Source organism: Trichosurus vulpecula, chromosome 1 (assembly GCF_011100635.1).
Source record: "Trichosurus vulpecula isolate mTriVul1 chromosome 1, mTriVul1.pri, whole genome shotgun sequence".
NCBI lineage: Eukaryota > Metazoa > Chordata > Mammalia > Diprotodontia > Phalangeridae > Trichosurus > Trichosurus vulpecula.
Window position 1 is genome coordinate 515,269,703 of NC_050573.1, and position 17,026 is coordinate 515,286,728.

At 38.9% G+C, this 17,026-nt stretch overlaps 1 protein-coding gene across 1 annotated transcript in view; it reads right to left on the bottom strand.

The window, feature by feature from the left end:
- The window catches only part of LOC118833613 (retinal dehydrogenase 1), a 51,102-nt gene extending 38,657 nt beyond the window's left edge, over nucleotides 1-12,445 (bottom strand). Inside the window, exons 1-2 of the mRNA XM_036740990.1 lie at nucleotides 12,320-12,445; nucleotides 4,820-4,924 (exon numbers count right to left, since the gene is read on the bottom strand). Coding sequence (XP_036596885.1) covers nucleotides 4,820-4,924; nucleotides 12,320-12,373 — 159 coding nt within the window. The 5' untranslated portion in view covers nucleotides 12,374-12,445. The remainder of the gene's footprint in view (nucleotides 1-4,819; nucleotides 4,925-12,319) is intronic.
- Nucleotides 12,446-17,026: the final 4,581 nt, after the last annotated feature.

Consider the following 17,026-nt stretch of genomic DNA (forward strand, 5'->3'; position numbering starts at 1 on the left):
TGGAAAATGAGAGCACCCAGAGCCTTAGACACGTGGGGAATGCCTTCCCCTATCAATTCTCTTGATTCCCAACCCCTGTGTCCCTGAAATGGTTAGGAGCAGACTTCTTTACTGACACAATTGTTTCTGTAAGATTGTATCTTGCTTCCACACTGACGTTAGATTATTTTTGTGTATTCTATTAACTACTTTATTCTCTCTAACTCTGCTGACTTCTATTTACTGGTTTTTTCTTTGATAAACATATTACTATTTATCTGTGATTATTTGTGATTTATCTGTGTAGCCAGTGTCCAGTGTTTGGTGAGAAGAAGCTAAATTGGCCAAGAGCCTCTCCTTTAGAGTAACCAACCAAAGTGGCTTTTTATTCTGAATTCCTGAAAGAGGACTGGACCTATAGACTACAAATATTTGAAGTGTAGTATATACACAGAATTCTAGCCCAGTACCTTTCTTGGAGATAGGAAAGCAAAGGAATGGGTGATTGGCCACAGATATTCTTTTACTCCCACAAAGGCAAAAATTGCAGACCCCTTTGGATATAGGTTGGAACAGATTACAGATGATATATCTATTTATCCATCTCACACATTTTCCCTTAATCTGATATGTTGTTGTTGCTTGTTTTTATGCTTATCTTCTGACAAAAGCTCTGAACTCAGAAGAGTTCAAAGTCTAATGAAGATTTTTTTCAAATGCAAAAAAAAGAAAAAGAAAAGAAAAGTGAGAAGGCCAGTGTCACTAGATTGCATAGAACAGAGTAGAATGTAAAGTGATAGAAGCCTGAAGTCAGAAGGCTGGGGTCAGGTTAGGAAGGATTTTGAAACCCAAAGAAAGGATTTTATATTTGTTCTTGGAGGAGACAAGGAGCCACTGGAGTTTATTAAGTAACTAGGAGCTGGCAGAGTCCACTGAAAAATGACTCAGCAACAAAAAAAAAAGGGATTGGGGCAGGGTCAGACCTTAGGCATCAATGCCATGTTACATTTATAGAATGTTTTTTTTTAATATTCTGAGCACATTTACCACCTAACTAGCTTATTTATCTATTAAATTACTTTGGGAGGTTGATATGTATTACCCTAGCTCCAGAGGTTAAGTGATTATCCTAACTCAGGGGTGGGGAACCTGCAGCCTGCAGGCCACGTGTGGTCTTCTAGGTCCTTGGATACGGCCTTTTGACTCAGTCCAAGTTTTACAGAACGAATCCTTTTATTAAGGGGATTTTTCTGTGAAGTTTGGATTCAGTCAAAGGGCCCCACTTGAAGACCTAGAGGGTCACAGGTTCCCTGCCCCTACCCTAACTAATTTAACTCATTTTAGTTTCATTTCTACATCACCACAGCAGTGTGCTTCTTCTTAATCTTGATTTGTAATCTTTTCTTGAATCAGTCACGTTGCATGTGGTTTTCAGTGTTTCGATTCTATTTAGAATTGAGAAATAAGGCATCTGTGAAGCTGTAAAAACAGCTAACATCAAAGAGACAGAAAAATGTCAAGCCACTAAGATATCACTAAAAATGAATTCTCATAAAATCGAATTAAGTATGGACATCTGCAAAAAAGCAGGTTATGCAACTACATTTACACACTTCTTTTATACCTGATAGAGGCATTTTTTTCCATGGGTATTCACTTTAAATCTTGGTGATTATGTGTTAAGTAAGTGGAGCCATACAGTGTTATTATAAACTGCCTTCAGGATTAGTCAATATAACCTGAAGGAAGCACTGAACTGAAAAGATGTATTCACCTACGTCTGGGTCAATGCTTTCCAATTTCCGTTTGGTCCTCTCCACCCTGCCCCCAGCTACTTTAGAAACAAAAGAAAACAAAATTTGAGTGGCAAATATATAGGCTTTTGTGAGCTCTACTCTACCCACAAATTAAATTCCTGAAACTTTTTGGCACAATATCTAGAGTCACTTCTAGAATATTAGGTTTCCAAGGACTATATCGTTTACCAAATTCATGTATTTCATTAGGCAATGCAGAATATAGTAACAGCAGTTATCATTGCACATTTGTCTGAAAAATTGTTGGACAGAAGGCAAACCTTTGTGCCCAAAGGCAACGATTTGCTTTTTCTAAATGAGTTGTTAGAAGGTCCCTGAAGGGTGAAAGCTATAAGAAGAGCTCTGAATGTTAAGCGAGCAGTTGACTGCCTTGAGTAATTTAATTGGAAAGTGATCCAGACCACTTGATTTTGTGTGCAAGTTAACTTTTAGATGCTGAAATAAAGTCTCTTAACCTTTGTATGCTTCGGTTTCCTCATCTATAAAATAATAATCATAAAGATAATAATATTAGGACCTACCTCCCAAGGGTGTTGTGAGAATAAAATGAGGTAATACTTGTAAGGTGCTGTACAAATGTAGTATAAACACTACTCGTTTTTGTGGTTGTTATTGGTATTTATATTATTATTTCTCAGGCCTTGCTCTGGTTCAAACCAACTCCAGTTCGGAACAATCATGCCAAAATAAGAGAACCATCTGTCCCTTTGAGAGTCTAGCTCATACCTTATGCTATCTGCCATGACCCCCGAGGCCAATAAGCCAGGGGTGGGGAACCTGAGGCCTTGAGGTCAACTGTGGCCCTCCAGGTCCTCAAGTGTGGCCCTCGAAGTTTGGATTCAGTCACAGGGCTGCACTTGAGGGCCTATGAGGCAGTGAGTTCCTTGCCCCTGCACTAAGCCATATGAGGAGGCACAGGTATGAGAATATAACAGGCAGTATGAGTAGGAGGGTACATGGCAGTGATGGGAGCCTAAGGGTGGCATCCTAATGGAGCCTAGGTTGAGGGAGCAAAAGCAACTATCAAGTCAATTTACATGGTAAAGGGCCAGAGAAGCATGGAGAAGCAGGGGGATGGTGGGCCTAGGAATGATGTAGAAATAAAACACCCAACCTTCCCTCAGAGGTTGTCCCTCAGGACAGAGATCTGGTTGTCCACCCCTAGTTAGAGCTCTGATGAATACTCTCTACCCTCTGAACATTACATAGAAGAAATGGCTTTTACAAGCAAGACTTGTTAACAGACTCAACAAAATGGTGCCTTGAATACTTTTGAAAGACATTAGAATTGGTCTTCAGATGACCTATACAACAACTTAGAGAAAGCAATGGGGATATATCATTAATAATGCTATCCAAGTCCTCATTTTACTCTTATAAATTCTGACCTGGATCTTTATGACAGGTTAAAAATAATAACAATGTAAGATCTCTGAGAGTGGGAATTGTTTAGTTTTGTATTTGAATAGCTGGTACATGGCATGCAGTGGGCATTTTAGAAATGCTTATTGACTGATGCTGTAGGTCTTAGGAACTAGAAATTTTGCCCCTTTTGACTGAATTTTTTTTAAATGGTCTTTCCTACTGGCCCTATGATTTCATTGGTATAGGAAGACTCTAGTGAGAACATTCCCTTTACCAATGCAAATCTGAACCCACTTTTCAATTTAATCTTATATAATAATTGGGAGTCACAGGAGTTTACGGAGCAGATTGCAACATGTTCAGGCCTGTACTTTAGGAAGATTTCTTGGCATCCAAAGATTTATGATTTTTTAAAAAATCAAATTTAACAGAAGAAAGAACACTGGATCAAAGTAAGAAAAAATGAGCTCTATTCTATCTCTGATACCGAACAACAGCCTGACCTTGGGACATTGAGCCTTACTTTTCTTATCTGTAGTATGAGATGCTGGAACTAGAAAATCTTTAAGTTCCTTTTCAGTTCTATAATTATATATGTTTCTTAAATTATTTTTAAAAGATGAAACTTTTAGTGGGTTAAAAAAAAGATATAAAAATTTCTATTGGCCTATTTAAAAATACATTTCTTGAATCAGGTCGGTTGATTGTTTTACTTAAATAATGGGTAAAATATGTGTATATATGTATTTGTGTAGATATATGTGTTTATATATTCACATACATATATATATATACACACACATGTAATCATAAACATATATAAATGAATACCATTGATCTAAAGCCATGAATCAAGCCTCTCTATACTTGGATAAATTCTGTCTGCCAACTTGTAGATGTATTAATATTTTTTCCAAAGGACTAGACAGTACATCGTTAACCACACAATGCTGGAGCTAGAAAGACCCTTAGAAATATCTATTCTAAGCCCTTGATTTTACATGAGTGTTACTTAGACCGTGAAAAATTAAGTGACTTGCCTAGGGTTATACACCTTTAAGTCACAGAAATGCAAGCCTTTTGACTCCAAATTTAGAGTTCTTTCCATTATATTATGTAACCTCCAAGCATAGAGATAAATTTTATTTTGTGGAGTAACACCTAACATTTAAAATTTTCTTATGCTTTATTTTCATAGTGATTTATAATCCATTAAAAAATTAAGGCAGAGAAAAAGTACAAGATGTTGCTAGAAGTAATATCGTTTAAAAACAAAGAATCATCAACAAATATTTATTAAGAAATTATCTATAAGAAACAGTCTAGAATATTTATAGACACCTTTTGACCTTCCTCTAGGAGGTATCAGTGATGTAGGGAAATGGACAAAGTATGAATGCTTGAATTTTACGCCAAACTCTGGTACACACGACTTGTGTGCCCATGGACAAGTCATTCCTTGTGGGCCTTAGTTTATTCATCTGTAAAAGCAAGGGTGTTGGAGTCTGGTTTCTAGAGTTCCTTCCAAATCTAAATCTCAACCTAGCCAGTACATTTATTTTTTAATGAAATGATGACTTGAATATACAGTGGCTTGTAAACTTGCACTGAAGAGAGAAAGCAAACTTGCTTAATAACCCTCATGTGAGAAAACTTACCTTATCTCCTTCTTCTACATCACAAATTTTTTCTTCAGTAGCAGGGTTAATGACTGGGAATTTCTTGCCGCTCACTGAATCATGCCATTCGTTGTTTATAAATATCTATCGGTAAATACAAAAGGAAATCAAGGTTATATATCTAGTGCATTAGCCTCGATAACTTTCCCATAGTGATTACATGGCAAACACTCAAAATGTCTCATTCACATGTCTCAGTGGGATCCCTTTCGTATCCTTCTAACTCAAAGGTGCTACAACTCTCACTTCCCCCTTATTTTGGGCACATAAAAATGTGACCCACAGCATATTCTTTGAAATGTCATTAAGGAATGTAGGCAAGACTTACAATGGTGAAATGAAGTTCCTAAAAATAATGACTTTACTCAGTTCTCACAAATTGTTGTAAGAATAGGTTTTGGAGGACTAAGGCCCCGTGCATAATTGCATATTCTTTCATCTGTCAAACTGGATTTGAGAGTATACACTAGGCATCTCAGTGACACCAGCAACTTTCCAACGGCTGATCAAGAAAGGAATTGGAGACATGAAGTACTTATTGGAATTATTGGTGTGCCTTGGTGACACCTTTGATTTCTACCACTGACAGAACATAAAGATAGACTGATTAAAGTGTTGGATAATTTGGAGCCATCAAGAAACAAGGGCCAGATTTTCCACTCTCATCAGTATTTTGCTTCTGTCTACCACCTCCCTCAATCTGCTCTCCCTTCTGTCAGTCCCCTTACCCCCTTTACTTATTCTCTTCCCCTACTATTTACCTGTCAGGTAAGAGAGATTTCTACATTCAACTGATTGTGTACATTATTCCCTCTTTGAGCCAGTACTGATGAGATTAAGGCTCAAGTGATGCCCATCGCCCACCCTTCCATCTTTCTCTCCACTGTAATAGGTCGTTTGTACCTCTTCATACTAAATAATTTACCCCATTCTACCTCTCCCTTCCTTCTTCACCCAGTGAACTACTCTTTCTAATCCCTTCATTATATTTTTTATGTCATTTCCTCCAATTCACTTTATACCCAAATCTTCTTTCTGTGTATACTCTTTTTAGCTGTACTATTAGTGGTACGATTTTTAGGAATTACAAGTATTATCTTCCCATTTAGGGATGTAAACAGTTCAGCTCCATTGAATCCCTCATGTTCTCTTTTCCCTTTGTACCTCGTTAGGCTTCTCTTGGGTCTTGATATTGGAGATCAAATTTTTGGTTCAATTTTGGTCTTCTTATGAAAGCTTGAAATCTTTCTATTTCATTGAATGACTATTTTTTCCCCCTTGAAGTATTACACTTAGTTTTTCTGGGTAAGCAATTCTTGGTTGTAGTCCTAGCTCCTCTGCTTTCTGGAATATCATGTCCCATGAACGCCTGTCTTTTAATGCTGCAGCTGCTAAGTTCTGTGTAATCCTGATTGTGGCTCCCCAATGTTTGAACTGTTTCTTCCTGGCCACTTGCAGTATTTTTTCCCCTGATCTGATAATTCTAAATTTTGGCCAAAAAGTTCCTTGGAGTTTTTATCTTGGGATCTCCTTCCTGAGGTGATTAGTGGATTCTTTCAATGCCTATTTTGCCCTCTGGTTCCAGGATATTGGGGCAGTTTTCCTTAACAATTTCTTGAAAGATGCTCTCTAGGTCTTCCTCTTGATTATAGCTTTTAGACAATTCAATGATTCTGACACTGTCTCTCCTGGATCTATTTTTCCAGGTCAGTTGCTTTTCCCATGAGGTATTTTACATTTTTTTCCATTTCTTAGTTCTTTTTAATTTGTTTGATCCTTGATGTCTCATAGTCTCATTAGCTTCCATTTGCCCAGTTCTAACTTTTAAGGAGTTGTTTTCCTCACTTTTTCTACTTCCTTTTCTATTTGGCTAATTGTACTTTTTAAGGAGTGGATTTTTAAGTTTGGTGGATTTTTGTATCTCTTTTTCCACTTGACTAATTCTATTTTTATGCAGTTGTTTTCTTTTTCTAAGCTGTTGACTTTTTCATAACTCTGTTGCATCACTCTCATTTCTTTTCCCAACTTTTCTTCTACCTCTCTTATATGATAATTAAGCTCCTTTTTGAGCTCTTCCATGAGTTCTTTCTGGACTTGAGACGACTCCCCACTTTTCTTTGGGGTTTTGCCCATAGGTGTTTTGACATTGTTATTCTCTTCTGACCTTGTGTCTTGATCTTCCCTGTCACCATAATAACTTCCTGCAGTTAGGTTATGTTTTTTGCTCATCTTTTTTGGCCTTTTTGCTTTCTTTTAAATTTGATCTCTGCTCCCAGGGTGGAAGAGGCCCTGTCTTTGAATTCTTGTGCCAGGAGCTGCAGGCCCTGGCTGTTTACCTGGTATTGCACCGATGTTGCCCCGAGGCCCACAGGGGACAGTAGTGCCTGGTGCTATGCTAAGGGGGTGTGGTGGGAGGTGGCTGGTGCTGCTGGAGGCCAAAGGGGCCTGGCAGCTTGCTTGATGCTGAGCTGGGGTCCTGGTGCTGGTGTCTGGCGTGTGCTAAGGCTGATGGGATGTTTCTGCATTTTCCCAGGGACACACTGAAGCACATGGAGGTCTCGTAGCTGGAGGCTGCCTGTCTGCTTAAGCACCCATAGCACTGGTTTGCCCAGGTCTATGCTGAAGCACATAGTGGTTCTCAGAGTTGGAGTTTGCCCATTCCCCTGGCTATCCTGAGGAATGTGGCAAGTCCTGGTGCTGGCATTTGCCTGCTCAACCACACTGGGGCTCAGGATCTCCTGCTGCTGGCTTGCTGGGATGCTTCCTGTCCTGCATTGTGCTCCCCTTTTACCGGAGTGAGGCAGAACTTTCCTGCTGATCTTCCCTCTTTTTGCTGGTTCTACTGTCCCAGGATTTCTTTTGGGGGCTATTTTATGGTTGTTTGGAGGTACATATGGGAGAGTTATAGAGATTTACTGCTTATTCCACCATCTTGCCTCTCAGAAGTCTTAATCTATGATTTTAATGGAGCAGGGGTGGTTATGTCCTGATGGAGGTGTTCCTATATCAGTCCATCATGTTATCTATTCACTTGCTTTTTTGTTTCTGTTTTGTACATTTCCCAGGACTGTTTTGAAATTCATTCTTCTTTTCCCCTGATATTGTGTAGTTTTTGTTTTTTTTGTTTTTACCTTGGGCTCTGCATCTGCAATTTGGTTACCTTGCTTTACTTTTGTGGTCTGCTCTAGAGAAGATATTTCTGGGTCATATGGTGTAAATTTTGTACCAGCAACCTCTTCTACATGCAGACTTAAAGGTGGGGAAATGGACTCTGATGGAAGAAAACCTTGCATCTCTTGGTCCTTTTCTGATGCTATAGGACGCAATGCCAATGCTCAAAAGAGATAGGATCAGGTTGACTAGCTTGGAATCTATATGTCAGGTAAGAGATCAATTTCAGGGGAAGGCAGGCAGTTTTACAGGTTCTCTCTGTTGGTGTTAAAAGCACTAAGCCTTTGCATACACTGTGCCAAGAAGGGAACATTCAGTTTGCATGCACATGCCAATTAGATTGTTATGGCTGACATAGCTAGGGAGGAAACTTAAGGACTTTTATTGAAGCATGAACTTTCCTTGTAAGTATTATTAAAAAATAGAGAAATACTGAGGCATGACAGATGGCAAGGGCAAAACTGAACTAAATGCAAGGATTAAATAAAAGCTTTTAAAAACATGTTTATTATTATGTTTACATAATGTTTTACCACTTACGAAAGCCTTTCATTTAAACTTACTTGATTCTCAGCATAAACCCATGAAGTAATGAGATTATTCTAATCCCCATCCTACTGTTAAAAAACTGGAGGCCCCCAGTGGTTGCATCACATGGCCCTCTACGTGGAAGAGTGTGGACATGATCTCATGGTAGACTTAAAGCTAGAAAGGACAATGCAGAAACTGAGGCCAAGAAAGATTAAATAATTTGTTCAAATTCACACAGCTCTTAAGTGGTAGTGTCAGGTTTCCAGGGAAAATAGTTTGACTCCAAATCCAGATGTCTTTAAAGTATAGCAGCCTGCCTCTGGGACTTAAACTCAAAACAGTTGATTGGAATAGTAATGTTCTTTCTACTAATGCCTAGAGGCAGGATCAGGTATAGGCTGGAGAGGCAACTAAGTAGATAAGAACAATATAGAGGAAGACATTTTAGACATAGAGTCAGGAACCCAATATCTAACATTTTTAGCCATGCAATAGAAGTAACTCTCTTACACTGCTTGAGTTTTAGTTTCCTTATTTGTAAAATAGTCTATTATAATAATACCTATAGTACCTATCGTGAAAAAGTGTTGTGGGGATCAAAAAGAGACAATATAGGTAATGCGGTTTACAAACCTGATAAGGTTCTATAAATGCCAGCTGTTATCATTATCAGGGTTTAACAGACAATTGGGGAGAAGAAAAACTTTTAATAGACTTGTTCACCTTTTTTTTTTTTATTACAGCAAATCTCACTTTCAGTTGAATGAGGCTATTTATTTTTTTGTTCAATTTGGTTGCATTTATTATAGATGTGAAAAAACGAGACTCTGACCTTCCCCCTAATCTCCTTCTTCCAAAGTTCAGTTTCTTCTTCAGAAGGGCATTGCGAGATGGCGTCCAGTCTCCTTATCCTGGTCAAACTTCAACTCAGGCTGGAATTGATTTAATCAATGGTATGGAAGCTCCATTGGGTTCTGTTCAGGCTTGGACAGATACTTCTGTCTAGATAGCCTAAGGCATGGTCTGATAGAAGAGGTATTATCTAAGTAATTGAACTGAAAAAGCCTGGTGAGACTCTCCCTGGAGTTAGTTGGGAGGTGGATTCAGTTATCAGCAGCTTTATATTGATAAGATCTAAACCAAGCAGCCCAAAGATAGCAAGTGAACAGTCTTGCACCCTTCCTCCAATACATCTGCTCTCTGGGCAATGTTTTTAAAACTGCAAAAATAAGGGTTTTTCTGTCTTTTAAGACACTTTGATCAGGGCTTTTATATTATAGCCTTAAATGCATTAACTTTAGGACTTCAGCGATTTGTTTAAAATGTATATTAACATTATAAGAGCTGTTTGTGAAGGATGTGAGAAATACAGCTCTCTTGATTTGGAAATTATTAAGTGTTAACTCCCTCCAGATTCTAAAAGATGGAGAGAAACAGGACAAAAAAAGGAGGGCGAGTATGATTTTTAATTTGGAAAATTGTGTTAGTTATGCAGTCAAACTTTGTAATCTGGAATAGATTTTTTGTTTCAACAGGAACACAAGTAACTGCATGTCCAACTATGTGAAACTAATAGACAAAGTTATAAAAGGTTAGGAGGAATTATTTTCACCTGCCTTTTAGGATAACTTTGTAGGAAGGCCTTATTAAATCTAACATTACATAAATGTTGGCTGTGGTAAAGATATTGGTTATTGTGTTTTGCAATTATTATATAAAATCACCCTGAGCAAACTAAAAGTCAGAGGGGTTAAATGTCTCACCTATAAAGTCTTACGTTTGTCAGAGAAGCCTGAGTCAGAAGCTTAGTATAGCGGAAAACATGTTTTGAGTCAAAGTACTTAGGTTTATATCCCGCTTGCGCCACTTTTTGTCTGCGTGACCTTAGATAAATCCCTTACCCATCTCTAGGACTCCTATTTCTTCATCTGTAAAATGAAAGGACTGGATCAGATAACTTTTAAAACTCCTTCCAGCTATGACCTACGATATTAGGACTATTGATTTTGCCACTATCATTCATGGAGGGTGAAGGCACAACAAAAATTCAGAGGGGGAAACGACTGTGACATTCAGAGAAAACAGGGTGGAAAAAAAAGGAGAAAACAAGGAATACAAAATGAGGAAGGGAAAGAGAACAATGAAGATAAAAGAATGAAAATAAGGCAGAAGAAAAAGTGACAGAGCAAAAACCAAGGGAACAAAAACCACACTTTCATTTCCGTTTGGTATGATAGTTAAATCTGAGGAACAGATTTCAAGAAGGAGTTTTTGGAAAAACTAAATATTAACATTAGCAGTCCTTTAGGCTTTTTTTTTTTTTAAAAAACTCAGCAGAGAAAAAGAAAGGCAAGTTAAATAATTCTCTCTTTGGGAGCCACACCCATTCATCAAAACAACAATAACAACAGCAAAACGAACAAAAAAACTTGGTAAATGTATCCCAAATGCTTTAAAGTCTTCATTTCTTCCTTCTAAGTTTTATGCTGTGTAATTTATGGGGCATTTAGTATGTTTCCACTGGGCAACACAGCTCTTTCTCTCTTTCTTCCTACCTTTTCTTCCTTCATTTCCTCATCTTTCTCTCTCTCTCTCTCTCTCTCTCTTTCTCTCTCTCTCTCTCTCTCTCTCTCTCTCTCTCTCTCTCTCTCTCTCTCTCTCTCCCCCCCCCTCCCTCCACTATGGCCACATAGGGTACCATATCATTACTTGGGGGTGCTCGGCCCAAAGGGAATGCTAAATTTTAAAAATGCCTAATCAGTGGGTGGGGAACCTGCTGCCTTCTAGGTCCTTGGGTGCAGCCTTTTGACTGAATCCAGGTTTTACAGGGGATTTGTTCTTTGAAGTTTGGGTTTGCTCAAAGGGCTGCACTTGAGGACCTATGTGGCTTTCGATGCCACAGGTTCCCCATTCCCTGGAATTTTCCAAGGCTGCAAATAAGAAGATCCTCCTGTCTCCTTTGCCAGTTTCTCTGTTACTAAAAATGATATGTTCGCAAAACAAAATGAGTATCTATAGACAGAATAAACATTCTCATCTTCTGCTTTCTAGTTCAGCTAAAGCAAAAATTTTAAATTATGTAAGAAACAAACAACCACAAGTTTAGAAAGTTGGGGTAGGAAATTTAAAAAAAAATCTTTTTCATAGATCCTGAAATTTGATTTGCATAATGATTTACGTAATAGTGTGGAATAAACATGCCATCACAGGAACATTTAAGACAATAAAACTGGAGCCATATCTTATGTTCACTTTAGCAACAACTTCCTAAGTGGAAATACAAGAGGCCTGCTTTGGCTCTGTTATTAATGACGTTGACTAGTTAGCTACTGGGCATCTGTTCTAAAAGCAATAAGTTTGTCTAGTAAGATAAATAAATGTATTCATAATGCATACAGCTTTATGCTGGGTTTCCTCCAGCTTTTCCCCTCAAATTTGCTCACTGCAAAAGTTATCCTTAATATTCCCAGCTCTCCCACATCCATGCATACAAGCTAGCAGTGGTTAACTATGATCTCTTAAGTGACTTGCACGAGCTCCTATAAGAAAACTTGCTGGCAGAACAGTTAACATCAGCATCTAAGCAGTGATGTTGGGTTACTTTCCCCTTTTAATATCTTGTATTTAGTAAGATTCTTTACCCAAATCCCCATTGTGCATAGCTCCTGTTTATTTATATAAAATACTTTAAATAAGGCTACTTTAAATTAAAATTTGCACTCTAAGTTATTTTTTTCCATAGCTAAGTTAACAGACATGCAGCTTGAATATACTAACCTTAGTATACTGAATTTTGCAGTCGGTGAGTGGGGCAGGTAAGTTGGGCGACATTTCTGGGCTGGTCCTAGAGATATGAGAGAAGTCAAGTAACTGACAGGCTCTGCAATTTCGTACTGACTGAACCCTTGGCTTTATGTGTTCCTTTTTCTCTGAACTGACCGAAGATCATTTGCATACTGGAGTGTGATTGGACGAACCAACTCAGAGTCAAAAGAAAATGACACTAGCTCTTTTATAACCCATAGCATGAGAAGGCCCTGACTTTAAAACTGTATCCTTAAGAAACCATTTTACCAAACCTGCAGCAGGTCTGGGAGACAGTTTATTATTGGAAGGAAATTCACAATTTTGCAAAATTGAAACCTGGGACAAAGTAAGCAGCTGCTTTGACTATTGAGGCTGAGATCATTCTCCCCCTCCCTTCCTTTTCCCTTTTCTATCTATGCTACTGTGGAACTCATTTCTCTGACACGTCAGCAAATAGGACCAAGACAGAAATCTTTGCCTGCTCTCATTTCTAGGAGACAGGAAGGGGAAGAGACCTGTGGCTTTTTTTCCCCCAATTAAAGGATCACTTAATATTGTGCTATTAATGAATACATGTTACCTCATCTGAGTCTCATAATAACTCTGGGGCAAATGCTACTTTCTATCCCTATTTTTTAAGATGAGGAAACCGAGGCTCGGTGATTTGTCCAGGGTCACAGAACTAGTAAATGTCCAAAACAAGATTCAAACCCAGGGCTTCCTGATTGCCAGTGCAGCTCTCTGTCCACTTCGGGGCACTCGTCGCCTCTGCTCAGCTGGTTCTTTTGGTGAGCTTCAGAAATAAATAGGTCAGCTTACCACACTCTTTACTACTTAGTCATCATGACTAAGCATTTTAGAAAAGCAAATTTGCTGTGACCTTGAAAGAAATCAATGTAAAGTTTAATCTTTAATAACCCAGATTACACTAAGACTTTTGGGGTACTTCACACATGCATCATGGTAGCACCGTGCTATATAGCTAGTGGAAGGGTCCCGGTCTTGAAATCAGGAAGCATAGGTTCAAATCCTCCCTCTAACATGAACAACTTGAGTCACTTTTCCTCTCCTGTGTTTTAGTTTTCTTATCTGGAATATTGGTGTGGTAACTGCTGAGAAGAAAACATTTCTGAGGACTACGTGACCTTCCTTTTCTCCCATTCTTAAAACTCCTCAATATCGTCTACCATTCTCTCCTCCTTTCTACCAGTCTCTGACAAAGAGAAAACCCTTCTTGCCAAGGCCAAACTCCCTACATGTGCACTGATCCCATCCCTTCCCTGCTTCTTCAGCAGATTGTATCCTCAATCATTCCCCACCCCCCTCACTCTCAAATCCTCAACCTCTCCCTAACAACTGGTTTCTTCCGTTCCCTTTAAACACACACGAATCTCCCTTACACTTAAAAAAAAAGCCTCTACTAGACTCTTTTTACCATCATTTCAAGTTATTGCTCTGTCTCTCCCACAAACACACTCCTCTGTTTACCTTTTAAAGACCTACACAGCCTGGCCCTCAACCCATCTTTCCAGGCTTATACATTACTCTGTCTTCTTCATTGTGTGATCCAGTAAAAGTAGTCTTTTCTGTTTCTCACTCTTAATATTTAATCTCTCATCTCACTGCCTTTGTGCTGGCTATCTCCCAGGCCTGGAATCCATTTCCTTCTTACTTACCTTCTTTTCTCTCTTAAAGATATACCTGAGGTATCATCTTCTGTATGAAACCTTTTTCGGATCTCCCCAAATGATCATGATCCCACTCCCAAACTACTTTATATTTAACAACTCTGTCTATATTTATATACTTTATCTCTGTGTTTCATATATATTTTTTAAAAGTGCTTCTCTCCTCTAGGCTTATTTCAAGTTGAGGTTGTTTCAACCTTTTTATTTCCATTCCTAATGCCTAGCACAGTAGTTGGCACTTTGTTGTCATTTACTCATTTCAGTCATGATTCCATTTGGGGTTTTCTTGGTAAAGGCACTGGAGTGGTTTGCCATTTCTTTTTCTAGCTAACTTTTACAGATGAGGAAACTGAGGCAAACAGGGTTAAGTGAATTGCCCAAGGTCATGCAGCTATTGAATGTCTGAGACTGGATTTCAACTCAAGTCTTCCTAACTCCAGACCCGGTGCTCTATCCATCTAACCAAGCTACCAATATCTGGCACTTAGTAGACAATTAGTAAAGACTGGTTGGTTGATCAGTTGATAGATTCACCAATAGGAGAAAGCATAGTAGTCTGCCCCTACTAAACCCTTGATTCTCACCCCATAATCTTCAGTTCCTCTTTCATAAGAACCAAATTAGATATTATATTCATCCTACTTTTGTTTTAGAAAATCATCTTCACAACAGCTCAAAAACATAGGTTTTTTTGTTTTTTACTAAGTCCACAATCACATAACAATAGGTTTTACTTAATTTCTATGCATCCATGCCTAGCAGCTACATTTTCTTGTGGTAACTTGCTTCCATACAACTTGATGAAAAAAGATTTAAAGTTGTGGACTGTAAGTTAAATGCACTCTAGCACATTTGGCTCATACCTTCCTTCTGTAAACTGTAACCTTGAGGACTTCCGGGAGCAAAAGGGTAAAGCAAGCAGTAGATTGTTGTAATGCTCCCATATTTACCTCCAAACAACCGTAAAATAGCACCCTAAAAAGAAATCCTGGACAACAGAACCAGCAAAAACGATGGGGTGAAACAATCTTTGAACCTGAGAAACTTGGAAGATCAGAAGGCAAGTTCTCACTCAGGTAAAAGGGGAGCACAGTCAAGGACAGGAAGTATCCCAGTAACCCAGCAGCAAACTCCACCTCAGCAAACCATCAGGAGATCCTGAGTCCTAGTGTTGTGGAGCAGGCAAATGCCAGTGTACCTCAGGATAGCCAAGGGAATGGGCAGACTCCATCTCTGAGAACCACAATGTGCTTCAGCATAGACCTGGGCAAACAGGCAGACACCAACGTTATGGGTGCCTAAGCAAACAGGCAACCTCCAGCTACCAGACCTCCATGTGCTATAGTGTGTCCCTGGGAAAATGCAGAAACACCCCATAAGCCTTAGCACGTGCCAGACACCAGCACTAGGACCCTGGTTCAGTAACATGTAAGCTGCCAGACACCTATAGCCTCCAGCAGCACCAGCCACCGCCCCTCCATCACACCCCTCAGCACAGCAGCAGACCTGAGGATCCCCTGTGGGCTCAGGTAACATCAGTGTAATACCAGGTAAACAGCCAGGGCCTGCGGCCCCTGGCACAAGAAGCCTGAGATAGTGCCTCTTCCACCCTAGGAGAAGAGTTCAAATTTAAAAGAAAGGAAAAAGGCCAAAAAAGATGAGCAAACAACAACAACAAAAGAACCAAACTGTATCAAGTTATTATGGTGAAAGGGAAGATCAAGACACAATATCAGAAGAGGACAACAATGTGAAAACACCTATGGGCAAAACCCCAAAGAAAAATGGGAAGTTTTCTCAAGTCCAGAAAGAACTCATGAAAGAGTTTAAAAATCATATAAGAGAGGAAGAAGAAGAACTGGGAAAAGAAATGAGATTGATACAAGAGAATTATGGGAAAAAAGTCAGCTGCCTGGAAAACTGCTTAAAAATTACAATTGACCAAATGGAAAAGGACATACAAAAGGTGAGATTAACTCCTTAAAAATTAGAATTGGGCAAGTGGAAGCGAATGACTCTACGAGACATCAAGAATCAATCAAATTTAAAAGATTAAAATAATGGGAGAAAATGTAAATACCTAATGGCTAAAACAACTGACCTGCAAAATAGATCTGGGAGAGACAAATGTCAGAATCATTGAACTGCCTGAAAGCCATAATCAAAAGAAGGACCTGGATAGCATCTTTCAAGAAATTGTTGAGGACAATTACCCTGATGTCCTGGAACCAGAAAGCAAAACAGGCATTGAAAGAATCCACTGATAACCTCAGGAAAGTGATCCCAAGATAAAAACTCCAAGGAACTTTATAGCCAAAATTTAGAACTATCAGATCCAGGGAAAAATACTGCAAGTGATGATGAAGAAACAATTCAAATAGCAGGGAGCTACAATCAGTAATGCACAGGACTTAGCAGATGTAACATTAAAAAATTGGAGTTCACGGAACACGATATTCCGACAGGTGAAGGAGCTAGGACTACAACCAAGAATGACCCCTGACAAAATTAAGCATAATATGTCAAGGGAAAAAATGGTCATTTAACGAAATAGAAGGATTTCAAGAGAAACCTAAAAAGGCAAAAAGGGAAAAGAAAACATAAAGGATTCAATGGAGCTGAACCATTTACATCCCTAAATGGGAAGATGATACTTGCAATTCTTAAAAATTGTACTACTAATAGTACAGCTAGAAGGAATTTACACAGTCAGAGGGTATGGGTATAAGGTGAATTGAAGGGAATAACATAAAAAATAATTAAGGGATGAGAAAGAGTAGTTCACTGGGTGCAGAAGAAAGAGAGAGGTAGAATAGGGTAAAATATTTCACACGAAGGGGTGTAAAAGACCTATTACAGTGGAGAGAAAGATAGGAGGGTGGGCGACAGGCGTCACTTGAACCTTGCTCTCATCAGTATTGGCTCAAAGAAGGAATAATAGCACAATTGAATGTAGAAATCTCTCTTACCAGACAAGGAAGTAGGAGGG